General features: G+C 42.1%; 1 protein-coding gene across 1 annotated transcript; it reads left to right on the forward strand.

The window, feature by feature from the left end:
* Positions 1 to 7,903: 7,903 nt before the first annotated feature.
* Positions 7,904 to 17,322, forward strand: gmnc (geminin coiled-coil domain containing). The gene is made up of 5 exons (XM_071496732.1): positions 7,904 to 8,222; positions 9,379 to 9,573; positions 12,817 to 12,902; positions 13,135 to 13,251; positions 13,766 to 17,322. Exons 2-5 carry the CDS (start codon positions 9,477 to 9,479, stop codon positions 14,813 to 14,815), a joined length of 1,350 nt encoding a protein of 449 aa, XP_071352833.1. The 5' UTR covers positions 7,904 to 8,222; positions 9,379 to 9,476; the 3' UTR covers positions 14,816 to 17,322.
* The last annotated feature ends 7,271 nt before the right edge of the window (positions 17,323 to 24,593 follow it).

Here is a 24,593-nt window from a genome sequence, read left to right on the forward strand (position 1 = left end):
CCACAAAGAGCAAGCACTTGGCGACAGGGGGGAGGAAAAACTCCCTTTAACAGGAAGAAGCCTCCAACATTGTGGGCGGCCGTCTGCCTCGACCGGTTGGGTTTAGGAGGAGAAAAAGGGGGATGGGGGAGGAGAGAGGAGAAAAGAGAGAGAGAGACCAGGAACAGCTGTACTATAACTGGTTTATATTTTGACTGTTTCTCTCCTGTACATCTCTCTGAGTTCACTTCAACAGTTTCTTCATCTAAACCATTGACTTGTCTTCTAGACCCTGTTCCAACAAGGCTGTTCAAAGAAGTTTTTCCTTTAATCAACACCTCTATATTAAGTCTGATTAATTTATCTTTATCAACTGGTTATGTACCACAGGCTTTTAAAGTTGCAGTAATTAAACCTCTACTTAAAAAGCCTACTCTTGATCCAGATATTTTAGCCAATTATAGACCTATATCCAACCTCCCCTTTATTTCCAAAATCCTTGAGAAGGTCGTTGTGAACAGCTCTGGTTCACATCCGGAGGCCAGGTTCACACACCCAACTATGGTTCAGACAACATCTGTGGTTCAGGTCAAAGATGGAGGTTAGGGTTAAATGTAAATAAACAGGTTGTGAACTTGTTCTGTATTAAACCAGACCAGGATCTTTGTCTGACCTGTGAGATCAGACATTTAGTTGTCTGTGAACATTTTACTGATATGCTGAGTATCAGAGCATTTCCAAATATATAAATGAACATTTCCTCATTATGTTTATAGAAAACATGATCCTACAAAACACAGTCACTGTTTCAGTTTAGTATAGAAAAGTTATTTGTATTAGACATAGTTTGTAACAACAGTGTCAACCTCATGGTAGTGCTAGTGGCAGCAGACTTCATCCTTTGGGGAAGATAAATGTCATGACAATCCATCAGATAGTTAAAGACATTTCCAGTGAGTGGGATCCAGATAATTAGACTCTTATTGATATGTTATCAGCCTGTGATCAGATGTGATCAGACTGATCACATCAGATCAACATCAGACTCTGTCCTGTTGTCACATTAACCTCAGAAAAACTGCTGAAGTATGAGAGAATAGTTTCATGTGTGGTGTTAGCAGAGAGTGAAGCAGCTGGTTGGTCTGAGATCAGCACCCTGGGCGAGCGAGGTTAGAGGCCTGGAGGTGTTTCTCTCTCTCCCAGGGCTTTAATTGGCCCTGAGCTCTCAGCAGGTCGTCACTGTGCACGTAAAAGAAGCTTAGCAGCACGAGGCCAACGTCCAGCCACACACTCACACACACACACACACACACTGAGGTTGATTGTTAGAACAGGTTTAGCCTGTGTGTGTGTGTGTGTGTGTGTGTATGTATATGTGTTAGGAAGGTATTACATGTCATGTGTGTCCATGTTTGTGTTTTAAGCGGGGTAGTTAATGTGTGTGTGTGTGTGTCGTTCCAGCCTGTTGTCTTCAGTTCATCTCATGCATCATGTTTCCTGTACTGTATATGTGATTGTGTATTGTATAAGCTACTGTATATGGTAGTTTATACACACTGTGTTCAGGTTGAGAGTAAAACACAGGAACCCATCAGTGGTTTCAGTCGACCACATACTGTCGTCCTCAACCTAACGACGCGTCTGTACTCAGCTGAAGTCGCCTACGTCAGGTCGTGAGATGACCAGGGAGCCAGAATGAACTGAATAATGTTAACACATAACAGACACACAACCAGTCCTCCAGCCTGAACCAGTCCTCCACCCTGATCCAGTCCCCAAACCTGAACCAGTCCTCCAGCCTGATCCAGTCCCCAAACCTGAACCAGTCCTCCAGCCTGAACCAGTCCTCCAGCCTGAATCAATCCCCAAACCTGAACCAGTCCTCCAGGCTGAACCAGTCCTCCAGCCTGAACCAGTCTCTAAACCTGAACCAGTTCTCCAACCCTCTGATATGACCAATAGTAGTATCTTCGAAATAGCGCACCTTGGTTGCCATGGTCACAATAATAACAGTCATTTACAGTTAGATTTAGGAAAACATGGTGATTTGGGTTAAAATAATTACTTCCTCAACATTACACGATCTTTGTTGTCATGGTTACTATGATAACAACGAATGGTCATGGATAATAGAAAACAACATAAACTGCTACTTTCATATGGGAATCGAACACAGCTCTCCTGGGTCATATTCATCCATCCACCCCAACCTCCTCCTGATGTGGACTTTGTCGCTCTATAAACTACGTCACCGCACTTTTCCCTTTGCTCCTGCCATCATTGGTATGACCACTAGATGTCGCCTAGCAACAAAATCTAACTATGGGTCATAATTACCTGCTGACACAGTTGTAGAGTTCAAATCCAGAACTGAACTGAACAACATCTGCTGCAAAGACAACAAGGTCACTTTAATTCACTTTCATTCATTATCCATGTTGTTTCACCACTGGTAGTCCAGGCTAATAACAGCCAATCAGGAGCCACCATGGGCGTCCACGTCATCGTTTCCAAAGGTCTCTGTTTGTGTCTGTCCAGACTACAACACAACCCTGGAGTTGTAGACTAAAACGACTCCAGCAGTGTTTCAGAAAGTCTCTGATTCAGGTGAAAACGTATCACAAGAGATGTTTTAAAATGAAAATGTAATAGTGTGGATGTAGCCTGAGACAGTGTGACCTCAGCCCAAAGACTGAAGTGTGAGGGAAGTACTTTCTTCTGTTTGAACACAAGTGAAAACCACAACAGAAGGATCATTCACCCAGAAACCAGCTGTGCTACATGACGATGTCTGATATCCTGCTATTTGTGTTTTTTTTTACCAATACAAGTAAAATGTAAGACAATTAATTTAAAACAAAACACTGTAATGGGAGCAAATCTTAGTATTTGGATTGTAATAAAAAAACTGTGTGCTGGTCAGTTGGAAAAAAATGTTAGTGATCCAAAGCAGAAAAAAGGAAAAACACAAATTTTCCTTGAGAGGCCAGTAAAGGGTTAAACATTATGGCGATTGACTGCTGGTGTCTGAGGACACTGAATGAGAAGGTGTTAAGATGTCAGTCTTACAGGTCTCGCATGGTGGGTTATAGGTACAGTGTGGTGGTTTCTGGTCTCTCTATGAGGGGCTGTGGTTGTTATGGTTACTGTAATGTGGTCACCTAATGGAGGTGTTGTGGTGGTTAATGATTACAGTGCGAGGGTTTCTGGGTGTTGTGTGAAAGTTTTCTCTGGTGGCTTTTAGATCTGGTTTAAGGTTTAGACGTGGACGTGTGTGACTGCAGCGACAGATTGTTTAAAGACCAGAGAAGTCAGGTTTAGATGGAGTGTGAAGCTGAGGTGGGAGTGGTTGTCAGCGTGTGAGTGTGTGTGTGTGTGTGTGTGTGTGTGTATGTGTGTGTGTATGTGTGTGTGTGTGTCCAGTAGAGAGCAGGCTGCTGGCAGTCAGGCAGCCGCCGCTGTTGTCCAACAAATCCTGCCGTCCGTCCCCCTGTTATTAGGATCCCAGCAGGGTGGAGGAGTAAGAAGGGGGGGCAGCAGGGTTTAACATCTGTCCCACTGAACCTGAGTTAGACCACCAGGTAGCCCACCTGTAGCATACTGCCCTACTGAGGGGTAATTAGCTGCTAACTGCTGCCAGGACTGGAGGCTGTTTAAATGTCTGTCACTTCTGACATCATTAACTCTCACCTGACGCTGCTGTCAGAGCTGTACAGGTGCAACCAGCCTCATGCTCACAGTTTATGGATTATTGTTGATGATCCTATATGAGTCATGTGAAGCTGAACAGGACCTCTGAGCTTCTGTCAGAATTACTGCAAAGATGATTGTTGTTGAGAAAATTTAGTGTGTATGGGGATTTATATGGTAGATTCAATATTCACAGGTTATTATTATGAAATTTCTGTTCCTTATTTATATCCCATAGTGTTAGTTCGGACCATTTCAAGAGAAAATAGAGAAACAAGTAAAAAAAACCCAGGGAGATATGAAAAATACAATGCAACATCTGGGAAGTAAAACATATTTTGTTTTAGTTTGTAGGATGTTTTTCCCTTGTAATCACACCTCTTAACAAATTCAAATTATATTCCTAAGGGTGTTATTTTCCTCACATCATCCTAGTTTTAACCAGTTTCTTTCAGAATCCAATTTAGAATTTTACTCATTTTAAATTTTACCTTAAATTTCACCACTAATGTGATGGCAGTTTGATTGTTGTCATATACTGTATATACATACATATATATATATATATATATATATATATATTTGTTGCTCTTCAGTGTGGACTGGACCTCAGGTTCAGGAGCCTGTCTGTACTGGGAGCAGCCCAGTGCGACGACAGTCTACTGTTGCTGGTTTCTGGAGCAGAGCTTCAGGGTCCAGCTCAAAGGCACCTCAGCAGAGATCCATTAGACTGAATGAAACCAGCTGGCTGTCGAATTTGAGGCCACGGAGGGTCAGTAATCCTCCAACCTGCTGCCTGCCGGTCGGGTCCTGGTTAACTACGGCAGCCTGGAGGCTCAGTTTAATTGGCAGAGGGCGTCCTGAGCTACTGGCTACAAATGAGAGCTCAGCATGTGACCTGGAAACATCAGAGAGTAGCTGAGAGGACGACCTGCTGAGTGACACGCCCACATACACCCCCTGTCTGTCAAACACACACACACACAAACACACAGTAGAGTCATAAGGTAAATCTGAGGGATCAGATTATTCTTCTGCTCCATATAATACTATTTATTTTGGCCAGTGTCTAAACTCTGGATCATTCGACGTCCTCAGTTCAGTAGAAGTTAGTGGTTTTGATGCTGGTTGTTGGTTCCTGAGTCACACAGTCTGGTTCCCACTTCAGAAACCAGAACCTGATTATACACAGACCTCAACGAGAACGGCTTTGAATGTTTTCTGAATATTCAATTTTTACAATATGAAAAGATGAATATATTCAATATAAACTACATTTTAAGAAATTCAGGTTCACATGATATTCAGCATTTTAATTTGTCCCGTACTTTGGTTTCTATGGAAACGTAATTACCACAAACATCTGAAAAAAGACTGACATCAGCCTCAGCTGCAGGCTGTGTTTAGTGTTATCAAATGTTAGCACGCTAACGTGATCAACTAACATGTTGAACCTTAAGCCTGTCAGTACCGTTGACCTGCTGATGTTATTTACCAGCTCTCAGATCCATCTGTCAAAGATGGCCAGTCCAGCAGTCACAGTCTTCACAGCACGATGTCCATGTTGAACAGGGGATTCAAACCAGCAGCCTCCTGGTCACATGCCCTCTCCTGCAGACTCCACATATGGCTGTGGCTGCTGCTCTGTTCACTCTGCTGCTATTTGATGTTCAGCAGGCCCGCTGGCGGAGGTGATTAACCCCCCTCCACGGCCACTTAACCAGTCACGAAAGCTAATGGGAAAAGTTAAATTTAATGGTTGGCCAGCTTCCCTGTGGTTGGAGGGGGGGCAGATTTCTGCCTCAGATGGAGGTGGAGAAACGTCTGCTGCGATCTGGACGGTGAGACAGACTGCTCATTAGACTGAGTCTCGGTGATGGACATTAATACCACAAAACACAGACAGTCAGTGAAAGCAGCACCGCAACTGAGATATGTTCACTGCAACCACACAAGGCCTCTCCTGTCGCCTCATCTCAGTCCTTGGATTAAAACACAACAGGTGAAGCTGCGTTCACTACACACAGGTGGAATAAACTTCCTGAAGTCTTTAAAACCAGGCTGAAGAAGTTTCTATTCACCTCTGACTGTAACTGATGAGAATAATTCAATTCTGACTCTTTGATGACTTTTCATGTATTTTATTGATGATTGATGATTTTAATGTCATCCTCTTTGGGTGAGTGGTTAGGGCGTGCACCACACAAGTGGATGCTCTTAGCAGGTGAGTGCTGGTTCGACTCCCGACCGACCCGACTCTTTCCTGCGTGTCATTCCCCTTCTCTCTCTGCTCCCTCCTATCACTCTTTACTGTACTATCAATAAAGGCAAAAAAATATCTTAAAAAAAAAAAATGTAATCCTCAGGCTCCCTGTCACTGTTGTTTGCTTTCATTACAGAGGAGCAATGCATCTTGGGATACAAGGATGCAGCTGTTGGAGCCTTTGTTGCTCAGCTGCATTTAAAGGAGGCTTCATGATAGGACACAATCAGTCTTCAAATGCAGCCTCTGAGCAATGTGGCCCCTGAACTGGGACACAGGTTTTATCTTTTCATTTTTCTCTGCTGTGTTGTTTTTATCTGTTGTGTTGTAGAGCACTCTGAAAAGCTGCGCTGCATAATAAATGTTCTTCTCCTCTCTTAATGTGTCACCCTGTTGGTATGTCAGTCTGCCAGTGTGTGAATTTGATTCCTAATTGTGGCTGCAGTTTAACTGACCTGCTGTCAGATTACAGGTTAACTCAGCGGAGGAGGATCAGGTGTGTGTGTGTGTGTGTGTGTGTGTGTGTCAGTACAAAACAGTATAGTATCAACTCACCAAACCTGAGCTTCAGCAGCTTCATTATGAACATATGGACATGTTTTTCCTCTCACTTCGTCTCCTCAGGTGAATCGCAGAGAAACTTCAAACTAACTGTTTGATTTCTACAAAAATTTTGTAAATTTGTTATTTTAAAAAAACATATAAATCCTTGTCGATTGCTGTTGGTGCTACTGTATAAGAACCTGCAGACTTTGTCTCCAGTGCCACCATCAGGAAATAAACATAATTTGCACAAATATGAAAAACAAAAGTGGTTTGGACCTTTTGATGTTAAAGATCCATAAGGTGTCTGCTCCACTATACTGAAGCGTTTGAATGTGGAAAATGTCACTGAACTGTTCAGCACTATTAACATGACAATAGATGTTTTTGTTTGAACTTCTCATCATGAAGTAAGAGCTGACTAAACAACCTACTGGCTGTAGAATAATGCCACCGTTCATTTAGACTGTGTCCCTGTAAGTCTAACTGCCGCTGTGCACGTCTTTCTGCTGCCAGGGAGGAAGTTTTAAGGAAAAATGAAGGACGCACGTCAACCAGAATAAAAGCAGGTATTGCTTCTTGTTTTCCCTGGCAGCCAAAGGGGGGAAGAGGACAGGAAGATGAAGAGGAAGAGTGAACCTCAGACAGGCTCACACCTGTTGGAGAGAGCCATGTTTGGACTGAGACAGAAATGCAGCCCTGGACTTTATGGATTTTTTTTACTGTCCACTGGTGTGGGCCCCACAGAGCTCTGTAGTCCTTATGGCCAGTCTGACGATGGAGAGAGCTAAGGGACTTGACAGCTTTTAAAACCGACAATCAGTTGGTCTAATCTCAACGAGACCGGTAACAGAAGCTGCCTTTATTTATACGACCTGGTGTTTTACTCTGTCTCTGTTACAGCTCTGAGATCAGGGTTTCTGCTCCTTGCTTTGGATGGTAACCAGACTGAGAGTGGTAGCCATCTTGCTAAAGCCACAGCTAGCAGCGAGAAACATATGATTCATTATCTGTTTGATAATCGTAGTACATTCTTCTTTATGATAACAGCACCAACACTATTACCCCCCTGGAGTGGGAGGGTTGTCTATTGCCAGTGAGCAGCAGGTTCCTGCAGAACTAGGGGATGCAGTTTCAGGGCTTTCAGGACCACATTTCTAGGACCCTAGTCTGTCGTGACACATCCACTGTACTGAAAACCCAGTATGTTCCAAACATGTGTAGAACTAATAACTAGTTTATGTTTTCATGAAGCTGGTGTTTCTTCCCGGGTTTTCATACCTGACTGACCGAATTAGCTCAACTCTGAAGCGGAGAGAGGACCGAGAGCGTCACCGGCTCCGACCAACCAGCTGATTGGACAGAGAGATCTGTCATCACACAGACACACACACACACACACACACACACACACACACACACCTGTCTGTCTGTCTGCGGTCGAGCTGCTGCAGGTTTTCCTCTGCTTCAGTCCGCGGTGACTCTCACACCGGAGTCCTCCTCAGTGCGTCAGGATATTTCACCGCCTCATATCTTCTGTCAGGATTCTTTAAATACACGTTCATTCAGGATTCACGAGCAGAAATAAACGTGATTATAATCTTTTCTTCTTCTTTTTTTTTTTTTTTTTTGCCTTTTTTTGGTTTGCTGTCGCCTGCGCGGAGAGTCCTCAGCGCGCTTTTACGCACAGCCTGGCGCAACACGTGCAGTCTGAAGAGGAAGATCTCAGGAGTATTTCTCACCCTCAGTGAGTTCACAGGAGTTCATGTCTTAGTTTTAATAAATATGAAATATAAGTTGACTAACCTGCAGTCGGGTAGTTTGGTGACAAGTGTTTTTACTGGCAGCTTCAGAAGGTCTGTTTGATGGATGTTTTTTTGAATGGAGTCTGGTTGAGAGCAGACAGGTTAAGACACAGACATACACAGGCTAAGATGAATGATGATTACTGTTGTAACAGTGATGTTCCAATAAAACAACAGCAGCTCAACCTGTTCTGCACAGTATTTATGTAACAGTACTAACAGACACGACCTGCACCTGATTGAGAAAACTAAAATTATTCATTATTCAGTCCACTACTCAAGATTTATTTTCCATCCATGTATTTAATCTAATATGTAAAATATACAATGAACATCTATAAAATAATATGTAGATACATAGATGCAAACTTTTCCTTATTTTTTCTTAGAGATTACTTGAAAATTCCCACAATTTTTCTTCAGAGACTTACAGTCTGTGTTTGTGAGATAACTGTGTCAGATTCCTGTGGGCTAAAGTGTGTGGACCCCCTTGTCTGTTTACGCCTCCTGGTTCCACTGAAAGGACTTTCTTTTTTGATATTTTAGACAATAGTTTTCTTTAGCTTTGTGTCAGCAGTTTGTGTTTGTCCCTTTCCTGTGTCCTTGCACAAAGCCAGAAGGAAATGGTTTTCCTTGTTGTGGAAGAACCTGACTGGTCTGCACAGAGCTCTGACCTTAGCCCCACCCAACACCTGGACCACCAGCTGAGAGTCAGACCTCATCACCACCATCAGTGTTCAACCTCACTGATGCTCTAATGTGTCTGAATGGGAGCAAATCCCTGCAGCTGGTTCAGCATCTGTAGGGAAAGTTCAGGTGTCTACATATTTTTGGTCATGTAGTGTTTTGTGTTTTGTGTGTGTGTGTGTGTGTGTGTGTGTGTGTGTGTGTTATTTAGTTTAAATCTCCAATGTTAGGAAGAGAGATTTTTTGTCTGGACCCTAAATTGTGAGTGAAGTGTTGATCATCACCATATCAACACACGGTCAGCTGGCACTGCTGAGCACACACACGCACACACACACACACACACACACACACACACACCCTCCCTCCCTTTCCTTCATTCACACACAAACTCTCTCTGTCTCTCTGTAGGGAATCCCTCTCCTCCTCCTCCTCCTCTTCATCATCATCATCATCACCACCTCAGGCTCCAGGATTTGGCCCTTGGCCCTGACACTGTTGACGTTTCCATGGAAACCTTGGCCTCTGTTTGGGCCCATGACCCCTGTGACCCCCGTGACCTCAGGGACCTGGGAGAGAAGCAGCACGAGCCATCGAGTGTGTGGGGTGAGTCCAGCTCAGAGCAGCAGTACATTTAATCTGGCTGCAGATCCTGGACTTCAGAACCACAATGTTACAAATTAAAGTCCTGCGTTCAGAGTTTTACTGAGTTAGAAACTGTAACAACAACATGTACCCAAAGTACCAAAGGTAAAACTGCAGAGTGATCCCCTATGGACTGTTATTGTTCTGTCATTACATAATTATTATTACTGATTAATTATATTTAAGCAGAAGAGCTAATGTAGCCACATAATAAACTGTTGAGTAGTTTCATTGAGGACAGTTTTTTTTCTTAATCTGCAAATTAACTGTCAAACGAAAAGTTAAGTAGAGTACCTTGTAAGTAGTACTTTGTACCTAGATATTATACTATAGTACAGTAGTTGAGTAAGTGTACTTAGTTAGATTCCATGAATTCAAAAGAACAGTTTAACATTACAGAAACCAGTCCTCCAACCTGAACAACCAACAACCTCTGATAAGACCAATAACAGTGTCTCCTGAAACATTTCCCTTATGGCGGCCGGCATACCAGACCTTGGTTGTCATGGTTACAATAATAACAACAAACGGTCATGAATAATAGAAACAACATAAACTGCTACTTTCACATGGGAATCAAAGACAGCTCTCCTGTGTCATATTCATCCATCCACCCCAACCTCTTCCTGACGTGGTCGCTGTATAAACTACGTCACCGCACTTTTCCCTTTGCTCCTGTCATCATTACTACAACCACTAGATGTTGCCTAGCAACAAAACCTAACTATGGGTCATAATACCCTGCTGCACATACGACCTGTGGGCTCGTTTGTTACAGGACAGGCTCTAAAATACACTTGTTTGTTTTGTTTCTTATAGTCAGACTGATCCCACTCTCCTGTCTGTACAGTAAATATGAAGCTACAGCCAGCTGGTCGTCAGGAGGCGTTTGCAGTGGATCCACAACAGTTTTCATTTACAGATCCCTTTAGCAACTTTTTGGACAAACCTCAGCTACTGTCCAAAGAAGAGAGTCTCCAGTTCTCCTGTCTGTGTCTGTGTGTGTCTACTCTGTTCAGGGAGTGGCAGAGAGGACTTTAGCAGCAGCTTGAAGTGACTGCTGGTTAACATGTCGTCTTAATGGACCAGGTTTCAGTCACTGTTTTTAACTTGCTCCGTTGTCATGACAGCAGAAACAGAAAAACATGTAAATGAGAACAGCTTCATTGTGAATTCAGTTGTATTAAAACAGATAAAGAGTACTAGACTGAAACCAGCTGACACTAGACTGATACCACCTGAGACTAGACTGAAACCAACTGAAACCAGCTGACACTAGACTGAAACCGGCTGACACTAGACAGAAATCAACTGAAACCAGCTGACACTAAACTGAAACCAGCTGACACTAAACTGAAACCAGCTGATACTAGACTGAAATCAGCTCACACTACATACCAAAGTATAGAAATACACTATTACAAGTAACAGTCCTGCATTCAAAATCTTGATTTAGTACAAAATTATTAACATCAAAATTTCAGAATAAAATATATATTATTGATATATACTATTGATGTATTAGTGTGCACATCACTTTAATGTTGGAGCTGTCAGGTTAATCTACAGTATAATAATACATCATAATTTATCAGTTGATTTATATTTCTAATAATAATCTGAATTTGAGAAGTAACTAAAGTTACCACATAAATGTAATGGAGCAAAAAGTAAATAATCACAATAATATCCCAATAAATGTTAATCAGTGAGCTGGTGGGTGAAGCCTGTTTCCTTTGGACAGAGCCAGGCTAGCTCTTTCCCTTGTTCCCAGTCTTTATGCTAAGCTAAGCTAACTGTGTCTTGGCTGTAGCTTCATATGGGAGAGAAATCTTGATCTGAACATCTAACACTAAAGAAAAAGAGTAGGCCTGTTTTCTAAATGTTGGAATGTTGATTTAATAAGTTCAACATGACATGGGAGAACATTTTATTAATGACGAGCAGCAGATGTTGAGGCAGCCTAATATCATGTGAGTCATGAGAGCCCAATAGAAACACTGTTGAAACATTCAGGACTTTAAGAACAGTTACTGACTGTAGTTAAGAGGCGGGCAGGACTTCTGGACTGTTCTCCAGCTGCCTGTGTCTTTGCTGACTGAGCTCTTCACTTTATGAAGGAGTATTTCTACCTCTCAGTAAATGCCACATTCAGCAGAGTGGGACACCATCTGTCGGCAGCTCATTCATCACACAGGAGAGTCTCCCAGTATTGTCTGTGAACTCTGGGTAACCAAGTGCTCCTGCAGGTTCCACATGAGAGATCTGTCTCTGCTGCTGCAGAAACATCCAGAGGAGTTTATATGAAGATTCATCTTTTCAATTTCTCCACGTCTCCTCACTCAGTGGATTTCATTCATCAAGTCACTCTGAGCTGGTTCATTCTCAGCGTGAAACCTGTGACTGCTGCAGTTCCTCTGGTGTCCACTAGGTGCTGCTAGTGGTTGTTAGTGTTACGACTGTTAAAGTGAAAAACAAGAAGTTTATGGTCACAACACTGACTTCCTGTGGTGGAGACAAACTAAGTACATTTACTCCAGTGCTATAAAGTTTGAGGTACTTGAACTTGTACATTATACTTCTTTATACTTCTTCTCATTTCAGATGCAGCTCTTGTGATTAGATCGGTTGAGTTACTTTACAAATGTGCTTTAGTGATCTCATTGGGCAGGACAATGTTCAACAACAGTCTAACAAAAGCAGAAAAAAAAAACTTACACAAAAAAACCACAATAAATACCAAGAGTATAAAATATTGTTAAGGATTTTGTTTTAGGACCAGAGCAAAAACAGCAGGATGCCATCAGGGTGAGGCAGGAGGTGCTAGATCTGGAGCAACTAGAGTCGGCCAAGCATAAAACCACTGTGGCCTTTAGACAATAACACTTATGTACTTTTACTTATATGCTACTTACGCTGCTTTTACTGAAATAAAGAAGACTTCTTCTAATGTGAGTTAGGTGGTGGTGAGTGGTGGAATTAAAAAACAGATAATAACATATTATTATTATTATTATCTAAACACATGATGTAAACAGACATTAAAAACTACAGTTAATCTTGGCTCCACCTGCAGGACGTCAACATGAATTCTTGCCTCATGAAAGCTGAATTTGTACTGATACAGAAGGACTATGTTACCACTGTAGACAGAGATTATATTGTTGAAATAACAGTACTCTTATGTTTGTGTTTATGTGTCAGAGTCTCAGTGTGTCTTTAACACCTCTCCTCCTGCTGGTCTGATGTGGACAGAGCAGCTCTCCCCTCACCTCCAGAGAAACAGACAGGTACCAACATCTGCACATCATGTCAACACTTCACTCTTTCTTGAATCAGGTGTATCTTTATTGTTTCACTGCAACAACAATAACCACAGACACATTAGATCCAGATATATACAGTTCCAGTTTATCTGTCCTCTTTACCAAAGAAGAAAAAAAAGACCAGAAACATGGGCATTTTGGTCACATGGATCCCTGCAGGACAGAGTGTGACTATGTGTTTTTAACATGTCTTCAGCTGCAGGACACTCTGCTGCAGAGAGAGGAGGAGCTGGCCAGACTGCAGGAGGAGAACAACAAGCTCAGAGAGTTCCTCGGCTCTTCATTCGCAAGGACCCTCGAGGAAAAAGCTAAAGTCTGTTCTCCATCATAACCTTCAACTGTTTTCTTCCACTATAAAGTTTTGAGACTCACCACAGACAGATTAAAACCCTAACTTTGAGTCTCTAGCATGAGTTCAAAACCCCACCAAGACCCTCACTGCTTCCTAAAAACCAATATCTTTCAAACACCTGAGATGACCTCATGACACTGATGACAAGGGCTATTTTTTCAAGCTTTAACCATTATATAACTCCTTTCTTAAGATGAGCAGTGCTCACCAGAAAACTGACCTTAATCTGTTAAACTGGTGAAATGTTAGTTTTCCATAAAGTTTCAAATTGCAGGAAAAATTGAGAGTAAAAACGAACGCCATACTTACCAGTCTCAAACAAGTTTCAGGCCTGAAGCACTCAGTCACGCATCAGTCCACACTGAAAACACTGCATGTTTCTCACAGTCAGTCTTATAAATCTAATGAAGGTGACATCAGTTATAAAACCATCAGTGTGAAGATAACCTCACTCTGTTCTTGTCCCCCTCCCCAGAAATTAACCGTTGATGGGAGGAGGAAGCTGAAGAGAAACCTGATGTATGTTGACGAAGGTCCTTTCCTGAACTGTGGTCATCAGCTTGTGGCCTCACAGCCCATCAGCAAGAGAGTCTGCAGGAACCTCACTGCAGAGTTCTGCTCCGAGTCCTCTGAGACGTCTGCCTCCTCAGAACCAAACCTGGACCTCTGGGTTCTACGAACACTAGGACTGAAGGACCAAGACACCATCGATACATCCAACGACTCCTTGTCCTCACCTGGATGCAGCCTCAGAAGTTTAGTTTATGATGCTGCAGTCTCCTCCTCGTCCTCTGGATACACTCCCAACTCATTCAGTCCTTCAGTTGCCCCTTCTACACCCTCTTCTGCCCACAGCTGCTGTCAAAGCTCAAAACATCAACCTGAGTATAGGTACAGTGCTGCTAAATTCCAAGAAGAAGACTATGGTGATCTTGCTAAGTCAGCTCAGAACTGCATAACTTCTCCAGGTCAACACTCAGACTGTTCTGCCACTGCCCTGAGCAAACATTGTGAGACTTCTGAAGCTGTGATCAGGAGCTATAACACATCAACCACCTTCCAATCTCCGCCAATAACAGAAGAATTACCCTTCACCCAGTCATCAGACAGAGCAGACATCTGTCCTATCACTGCTGTGTGTCGAGCACAAACTCTGGAGGGCAACCCAGCAGAAAATCCAGTGTACTGGTCTCCACTGACAGGCAGCCAGACGCCATCACAGGACACAATCCAGTTCAGTTCATCAGGAGAAAGAATCCTTCTATCTCCCATTTCATCTTCAACTCCAGTTTCAAACCAACCCTGGATGCCCGTTCGAGGCTGCAGCACAACAAGCCTGTCAGCAGGATCTCAGCCTCCTGCCACGCCTCAGACACCTCGTGGCCGCACAGATTTGGCGTTCAGTATGTCTCTCAGCCCATCCAGCAGTGTCAAGACTCACAGCTTCCCCCAGGGACAAGCCTTTGTCAGAAAGGACACAGAGGGAAGGTGGAACTTTACCTGGGTGCCCAGACAAGGACCATAGGCAGCTTGATGGTCTCCCTTCAGAAGGACCTTAGAGGAACTTCAGGTTCCCTCTCATAGTTGAGAACAAGTGTCTCAGGCCAAAATTTAAGGTTTTGTTCTGGGTGCTGAGGTACTGATCATACAAGACAATGTGAGCAGCAAAACAAAGGCCTTAAAAAGGCCCTTGGGTGACATTTTAGGCCCATATGAACAGTTCTTAAACTGCCCTCAAAGATCTTGTTACGATAAGGGAATATTGTCCCTCTGATTAGTTGCCTTTTGTTTGTTGAAAAATTAAGATTCTGGCATCAATAAGGATCTGATTTCAAAAAAGCTCAGTTGGCCTTTGTTCAACGTTTCGCATTTGGAAGTGTTTAGAATACAAGAGTAATGGAAACAGTGGTACCAGAGACTACCCAGTTTGTTATAAGATTTACAACTAGAGTCACACTGTGGGCATTACAGAACAGTTTACATTTTAGGTACCTAGCTGATTAGAGGCAACTTATAATGAGTGTAACATTGAAAATTAACAGGACTGCCTGATGTGTTATTTAGTTTGTCAGTGAAACTGCCACCCGCTGCCACGAAGTGACAACTGCCTCAGAACAAACCACACCTTCACTGACTGTAGCAGGATATTATTAAAGTAAAGGAAGTAACTACAGATTACATGTTACCTTAAAGTAAATGCAAAAAATGAGATAAAACAGTGAAACAATCTGCTGTTAAAACTGGCACTGACTGGTCAGAGGATTTGGTGATGTCGTGATTTGATGTGAATTTTTAAAAGATGTCAGTGCCGTTGTTGTTAACTGTGTTTCACATCATCAGTTTATTAGTTCAAATTAGTACAAGTTGGTTTTTAAACACATTCAACCAGTGTACCAACTAAAGACAAAGCATTTTTGTGCACCAGGTAAGAATGTACTGAATCTGTGAACAACCACAAACAGCACCACAGTTTTTACCACACATATGAACCATAGACACAAACAGTCGAGTTTCAAAATCCCACATGAATTTATCACGTGTTGAACAACATTTCACATGTGATAAATTCTCATACTGACATATGGCTTTTGGACATTGCACAGCCTCCTCACTGCCCTGTGAAAACCATGTTGTGACACAGTATTTTTCAGATAATACAATCCTTTTTTAAAATTCATTCAGTTTAGAGACATTTGTGAATCCACACAGAAACACTTTGTCCTTTGGTTCATCTGACAAAATCAAAATCACAAACTGGAGACACACAGTTTTCACTGGACAGTGACAATGAAATGTGTATTTCACATGTTTCACATATAGACGTGTCACATGTGACATGACATGAGAAATTATTATTTTCATGTATAAAGTCTTTGATTTGAAGTGTGAAACATCTGAACATCACATCTGTATTATATAAAATGTGAAACTTTCATGTGCAAAAAGCTGATGACAGATCTTTCCATGGTTTCATGGTTCCACAGATCACATGATTTAACTTAAATGAACTGAATTTGGTGCAAAACTCTGCTGCCATAAACGTCCACAAATATTTCATATAAACAACCCAGCAGCTGACTGTGTCAAACTGTTCTCTCTGACAGGTTGTCTGTGTGCTGTAGTGTTTATGAACTTGTACAGAAGGTACTGAGAAAACTGTAACTGACTGAAAGCTGTGAAAACTAACACAAAAAAAAACTGATTCACAGATGTGTCTGAGTTGTCTTTATTTACAATCTGCTCCCGGTGAAAGCTCACATCTACATTCAGACCCATTTAAAAAAAACTTTATTACATTACATTCACTGCTCTGTCAGACTCACAGACTCATGGTGAGGTTCATCCCTGAAGCTTCAGGTCAGTAGAGACCTCGGTGTCAGGACTCAGTTCTACAACTTCAGGGGTTGGTTCCACCATCAGGGAACCACAGACCAGAACACAGCATTAGAGACTGAGTCTGACTCAGGGGTCATGGGTAGTTAGTGGAGTGCATTGTGGAAGTCCACCAGAAGAGCAGTACAGAAGTCGAACTGCGAGGTAACCATGGCCTGGACTAATCGCTGGGCAGAAGACTGAATCAGACAAGATCAGATTTTTCTGATGTTGTATAGAGTTAAACTTCATGACTAGGAGATGGATATGTGATTAAAAACAAAACCAACATATGACCCAATCAAAATGTGTTCCAGCAATGATAATGAGGACTTCTTAATTTCCACAGTAACAACATAATTTGGAAGCAGAATCCATTAGAAGCTCCTGCTCTGTGTTATATCAAAGTAGAGTGTCCACCCATGATTTTTCAGCCTTCTATTCCTTGATTTATGGATTCTTAACAAAAAGATAACAGGAAGACAGTGACTGTGTCCAAACACCATCACCGCCAACAGCTCATTACATGCCACCATGTCAGAGAAGGGTCTAACAAACAAACTAACAAACTACATTAACGTACAAACAATTACTCTTGTTTGGAGGAATACAATAATGCTTGCTGGATTATTTCCAGTGGCGACATCTTCTCATGTGACAGAGGAGTGATATTCTTGTACCACACACAAGATGCAGGTCAGAGGTCAGGCGGGTGGTGGTGAAGGGTGGTTTGGTCACAAAAGAGGCCTAAACACAACCATAAAATCTTCATATTGATTTGGTGGCTACAGGTGGATATTTCAAGAGTGGATGTTTGGTTTGGTACCTGGTGCCACAGGTGTCATAGTTTTTAAAGCTCTCAGTTGTTAATTGACATCATATGACATACTGTCTGTTATAACCTATGCAAACTACATTTAGGATTTGTTAAGTATTGATTCATGGTAGGGGAGACTGGGGAGGGTTGTCGGACTGATCTTCCACTCAGAAACATGCTAGCATGATGACACTCACACAGGACATGCTCAGTTAGACCGTCCCCCCCATCAGGAAGACAGAAGACATATTAAACATCTGCTACTGCATTTACTGAAGAAAAAAAAACTTGTTTTGGAGGCATGAAAGTTTTTTTTTCATGAGCTGTATTCTTGTCAAACGGTTCTGACTTTTTGTTTGAATGAGTCAAAACTTAGTTTGAATCATTGTTTTGTTGACTTCTAAATGACATGGTCAGCATGACGTTCTGTCAAGGCTGACAGGGAGGGGACAGTTATTGAAGATCACACAAGAGTGTGTCTCAACATGCTAGATTCAAAATATGCAGCTAATTATGTCCAGATACGAGAGGTTTGACGAGTAAATACAAACAAGTTATTTTGAGAATTATTTTGTAAGTAACTCATGGTCTTATGATATATTCACCTATTTGTTCATCGGTTAAATCGATAAATTGTGTCTATTTTGACTCAAGGATAACTTATGATCTACACTGAACAAAACTGTTCTTTGATAAATATTATTACATTAGTAACACTATAATATTACTATAAAACAATATGTTATATGTTGCAACTGTCCCTGATCAAACATCTAAACTCTTCCATTCAAATAAATATTGTCACACATAATTATCTTTAAATGGTGTGGGCAGACAGATGTAAGTATAATATATATAAAAGTTTGGTTGGTCTAGTTCAGTTCAGAGAAATGAACAAAGTGTTGCAGCTGTCCTCCGTCGGTTTCTGTTTAAATCTGTTTCTCTTCATTGAATCTGCTGCTTTTCCAGGAAATCTTGTGTGTTTTCTCTCAGGTGTCGGATTCAGGATCGACTGAATAAACCAGGACTTGTTAAAGTTTCCTCTCCGCTGTTTGACAGCCGCCTCAGTCTTTAGCTCAGTTACCAGTTAAACCAGTCTGACCATCCTCCTCCAGCTCCCTCTCTCCTCAGGAACAAAAGGAGACCGACAGCTCCCTAGAGATGAACCCCCACCTCCTCCTCCACCCCGATCCGCCCCACTCCAGTAACGATGGTGGGGTTTCCACCCCCCTGGGGGTTCCCAACACGAGGTCCCAGCTCTACCCCGGGTCCCCTGAGAGCCAGTCAGGGCAGAGGGAAAGTTGGCAGCGAGCTGTGTCCGTGGCGGGCCGAGCGAGTGGTCTATCTCTAATGACAAGGTAAGACCGGCTGCAGATGTCCGACAGATTGGAGGCTCTTTCAGGCCTCGGAGTCTGGAAGGAATGTGAAAGGAGGGCCGCTCCGGATCACAGGCTCTGTTGTTGTTGGTGGGCTGAGTGTCGGCCAGGGAAAGGGGTCATTAAAGAGGCCGGCCGGCTGAAACTCAATCCTCCCCGTCTTATCGGGGGAACGGCCTCACCTTCATGTTCTCGCAGAACCCGACAGCTTGGCTCACCTCAAAACACACTGACTAATGAGTCAGGAGCCCGTCTCTCTCCCACAGTCTCAACTTGTTACAGCTTCAACTCGACATCAAGTATCAAGTAATCCCAGGGCCAGGATCACCACCATCACCACTATCAAGACCATATCAATACCTTTTATTGCTTTTAACAGCTGATGTATCACATAATGCATAATCAATAGGTTACTTCTGAATATATTTTAATGATAACCAAATAATGTCCCAGATACGAGACATTTCTGTTTACCATCCCCTGTTGATGACTTAATCACATGCATGTTTAAAGAGCAGGGAGTTTCTAATGGTTCAGACTGTGAATGCTCTGAACTGAAGAGGTCCTGACTGCAAACAAACAGCAGCACAGATGCAAATATGTCAGTATGTTAACCAACGTTTTCATGGATGTGACCTAAGGAGATGGATCCCTTTTAGTTTTTTTTTTGTATCAGTCCAGGTAATGATGGCACTGATACTCAAAACATCACTTCCTATCAGTAGTAGTGATACTTCAAGTGGCTGTGCTCCTAATGCAGTGGAGCTAAAAGTTCAGGGTCCTAGATGGCTGTAGGCATGAATGAATGGATGAATCCAGGGTCCAGGTAACTGACCTTTTCTGCTTTTCTACACACTTGTGTAAAAGTTTGCATTTGTGCAACAGGGAAGATCCAGGAATTTTATTAAAGTAAATATTGATTTTGATGCTAATTACTTGTGAGGGGCTGCTATTGGCTCACTGGAGTAGACAGATGCTAGCTAGTCATGCTAGCTAGCTGGAGCTGACAGATGTCAATCAAAGTGTTGTAAATGGTAAAAAAAAAAAAAGAGTTTACCTCTGAACAGTAGTTTTACTGGTTCCAGACAGCTGCATCATGTCTAAATGCTTAAACTTTATCTACTGTTTGCTTTTGTGACATGTGGTGCTCAGTTCTCTAACGTCCTGATGTTCTCTCATCCCCAATTTTAAGGGTCCATCCAGTCTAAAGGTAGATGTCCATGTGTTTTTGATTATAAAGCAGGCCTAGGTTCTATATTAACACTGTGAAAACATCACAGCCTCAGTCCACAGAGAAATGCACACAGCCTGTATTCAGAAACTGAGCCTTAAAACCAGCCATCAGGATTTCTGGAACTTTGTGATGTCACAACAAAGCAGTCATTGCTCTCACCCACGCCCCAAGCCCCGCCCACCTGGACCCACCATTCAACCTTGCAGGATTTGGTTTCTCTGAGTGTTTACCTTAAATCTGCTATATTTTTATTAGATCACTCAGAAAATAGTCAGCCAATCAGAAGAGAGGCTCAGAACCTCTCTTCTGATTGGCTGACTGACCTGTTGTTACCAGAGCTCCAGAGAGAAGCCTGAGAGAGGAGATGTAAAACTACACTGAGATGATTTTTGTGGTTCTTAAAACCACAACTATATTTTCTGGTGGAGCTCAACACTTCAGATAAAACACAGAAGAAGAGTAAAATATGGAGCTTTAAAACAAATCACATTTATTATTGTTTGTTTTTTTCTTGTTAAAACTCTTTAACTGTGACTTTTTTACTTTGTTACTTCTGAAACATAAGAACTGATATTTCTGACATGGTCATGTTAATGAGGACGAGCTGTGCGGAGTTTCTCTGTATTGATCCTAATTGCATAATTATTATCAATGTATTCATGCTGGGGACTGCAGCAGCAAGCAAGACTTCAATATGCATCATAAACTGTATTTGTGTCAAAGAAACAAACACAACATGTTCCCTGGTCAGTTCCAGTGTCGTTGGCAGGTTTCTGAAAAACTGAAAACTCCTCAGACACAGGTCTGTAGAGGTCAGAGGTCAGATCCAGCAGGGTTGTGGGTCCAACATGGTGGGAGGTGGGCGGAGCTAGCAGCTGTCAGTGAGGTGTAGGTGTAACATTAACAGCACAGACTCAGACCACAACACACTCCCAGAGAGCACATTAACCTGACATTAAGTCTTAATGAGCTGCCACACCCCCACCATCCTCAACCAAGCCTCCATGATGTCGCCCCCGTCTGCCAGAAATACATCCCACAATCCCCTGCAACATGCAGCTGTGATGGCTCCTAAAATACTGTTTTCTGAGCTGGTCACAGTTTGCACATGAGAATCATTTCATTTCATCCTGAGCTCTGTCTGAAGATGAAAGCAGCAGCTCTGTGGCTGCTGAGGAGACAATTTAGTCATATACAGTAAATATATTCAAGAAATGAAGTCCTCCATACCAGCAGCCATCTGCTCCTGCAACGCTACAGAGACTACAGTGACAGGCATCAGATCAGTTTACTGTGGGTGCACTTCCTGCTCCATCCAGCTGTTTTAAGGGATCTAACCCACAGTGTGTGTGTCAGTGTGTGTGTGTCCACTGGGTTACATCCAGATTTTCCTCACTCTGTTATCTTTACACTGAGCATCTGTTTTTCTGAAGCATGAAATTCACTTTATAAATGTCTGTATTTATTAACAATGAATGTAAAATAAATGTTTAATGCTCCACTTCATTTGTTACTGACTTGGTCAGAACACATATACAGCAAGGCTAGTTCATCTTGTTTGTAATTATTGAGGGATGGGGTGATGTCGTTCTGCCTGTCCTGCTCTTTGTGATTTAATGCTGTTGAATTCATAATATTACATAATATTACATTTAGATGTTTTTCTGTATCTGTCGTCAGACGTGTGAGTATGACTGTTAATCAGCAGTTATTACAGCAGATAAATTTAATTATCTCTACTTCATCTGACAAAATGAACAGAACCACGTTAATGACAGCAGCTGTGCTGTGAGATCAACACTGACGTTTAAATTGAGTGATGACATGTTGTCATGTTCAAGCATAGCCACAAAGCAACGAGCTGCAGATGTCTGTTGGAGACGTGTTAGAAACGTGTCTGCAGAAGAAGACGCTCCGCTCCAGTGGACACTGATACAGTGACAGAGCTGCTAATGAACCAGAGAGCAGCTACATCCTGTGGATATGAAGGGTAATTATACACTTCCTGTCTAACTGAGATGCACAAAATAACTCAAATATTAGAGAAACTGCAGCAGTAAGACGATAAAGAACTGATCAACCTGAAGCAGGACAAAACAGAATAGCAGTGTAGCCCAGTGCTCAGAGCCACATCTGCTGGAGTCAGTTCAGCACTGAGTCATGACTGAAAACTGAACGTTCAGTTTGAACTGTGGTTTCTACAGCTTCTACAGAACCAAGCAGAGGCCCTGACTTTTCTAAGTTTGCTGAAACATTACAGGAGTCTGTGCAGACCACTATCTGAGGCAGGTCAGACAAGCTTTTTCACTCCATCCCATCAAACATCCAGCTGATGGAGGGAAATAACAGAAACCTAAATGGAGTTAAAATTAAATTCTTGATATTGATTATTGATGAATAGTTGTATAACAGAGCCTTGATTACCAGCCACACTGTGATTCTTGTGTGTATGTGTGAGTCGATCAGGATGGTGTCACAACTGCACAAGATACAGTCACAAACCTTTACAGATGTGAGATGAAATGATGAAATGAAGGAAAAGTTCAGGTGTGGCCCCTCCCTCCCATGACTACTGTGTGTGTTGCAGCTGTGATTCTGTCACAACATGGTCTGTAAGACTCTTAGAACAAGGAGTCAGTGAGAGGTTCACTGCGATAACAGAGAGTCTTGTACACAGGTGTATTTAATAATCATTTATTAATCATTTCCTAGGTAAATGTGACAACCGTAACATTGATTTCAGGTGATTTCATCCAGCCCTAGCTTCAGCACCACAGTATCACAGTATGAGATCAGATGTCTGCTGTCCATCATAATCAAATTACATAATTAACATGTCCAGATGTGTTGGGGACATTTCCTCCAGGTAACTGTGTTTAGCTGTCACTAAACTCAACACTTCCTGCAGATATGAATGACTTTTAATTTGTTAAATCGTCAGGAAGTGTTGAGTTTCATTTAAAGTAGATTAACAGTGATAGAAAGAAAACTGCAAAGCTGAAATTAATGGAATTTAATAGTCATTATTTGTCAGCGTAACACTGCTGTTGCACAAACATTTTTGTCTACGTGCCAAAATGTATTAACAGACATCAGACAGCTGGGAGAAAGCAGATCTCAGTTCAGCCAGAGGAGAAACTAAACGACTTCCTGTTATACACATTACTTCATTATCACATATAATAACTAACTGCCACCTTTTCACTACTAAAATTTTATTATAACTGCACAGAGAAAGAGGCTGACACACACACACACACACACACACACACACACACACACACACAGTTACAGATTGACTGAATGTCTGCTGTGTTTCATGCTAATTGGTTTTGGGTAATGCGTCATGTATAAGTGTATAGATGCTGCTGACCTCTGACCTCTGGGTGGAGTGATCAGTGAGGGAGAAAACCAGCAGCAGAGAGGTGAAGTCTGCTGAGAGACGAGGAGAGGCCTGCTGCTTCTGAGTTAATGTGCATGAAGAAGACAATGAGGAAGTTCAGGCCTGAGTGGACACACACACACGGTCTTTGATCCATCACTGCATGGATTATAATACTTCTAACACAACTGGACTCTTATAGGCAGAAATTAAAGAGAAAATGATGATAAACTTTATCTGTTTAGAACCTTTCAGACAGGAAATGCAGCTCAAAGTGCCTCAGCTGTGGTTTTTATATTCACCTGTTGTAGCACACATGTGGCTACCTAACATTAGCCTGAATGTTTTTGTTCCCCCTGACACTTGTTTCCATGACATCTCATTTATTCGTTACTGAATTGCATTAAATGATTTGCTGCCATTGACAAGTCACATGATTAGTGGTTCTGAAGACAGAACTGCAGCTCACACAGGACCCACAGCATTTTGTTAGCGGAGTCATAATACAGCAAATTCCCTCAATATAGGTTATTGATCATATACAGAAAACCCATTAAGAGGTGAAGTTAGACAAGGTGTGGGAGGTGGAATCAGTGGTGTAAATATGGACATGTGTGTAGTTAACAGGTGTGAAAACAAAAGTCACTGTATGTGATGATTTCAGTTTCATTCTGATTTGTGGCATGTTGTGTGTTCTCAGTGTCATCACTGTGTGACAGATGTTTATTCTTTCCTGGATAAAAAAAAATAGCAAAATAAAATGAAAACCATTTATTTAATCCACCACCCAGTGAGCATCTTAATGACCCAATTCAAACATACCCATAGTGTAACACCGGAGACACACTGAGTGTGTGGCGTGTGTGCGGATCTGCTGCGGAAAAACACGTGTGTGTGTTCAGCTGCGTTACTGCTACTGCAGCTCTGTCTGTTTACATAGAGTTTACAGGATACTTGAATTTTGGATTTCTCTTCTTTTTAAATTAATTCCTGATTTTTTTTTTAACAGAAAATGTCTCTGAAACTCCACTGTCTCCTTCATATCTATGACATGTTCAGATTCAGCATAGACACAGAGTGTCACGATCACTGGAGCCGACAAAGGAGAACCCAGAAGCACGA

Source organism: Trachinotus anak, unplaced genomic scaffold, assembly GCF_046630095.1.
Source record: "Trachinotus anak isolate AG129_WGS33_773 ecotype Australia unplaced genomic scaffold, CSIRO_AGI_Tana_v1 ptg000014l, whole genome shotgun sequence".
NCBI classification, from domain to species: domain Eukaryota; kingdom Metazoa; phylum Chordata; class Actinopteri; order Carangiformes; family Carangidae; genus Trachinotus; species Trachinotus anak.

Excerpts from the sequence above, each read along its gene's own strand:
- gmnc (XM_071496732.1), top strand. The coding sequence starts at position 9,477 with ATGGAAACCTTGGCCTCTGTTTGGGCCCATGACCCCTGTGACCCCCGT. Across the intron at positions 9,574-12,816 it reads CGAGCCATCGAGTGTGTGGG|AGTCTCAGTGTGTCTTTAAC; the intron begins GTGAGTCCAGCT and ends TTTATGTGTCAG. Across the intron at positions 13,252-13,765 it reads CCCTCGAGGAAAAAGCTAAA|AAATTAACCGTTGATGGGAG; the intron begins GTCTGTTCTCCA and ends CCCCCTCCCCAG.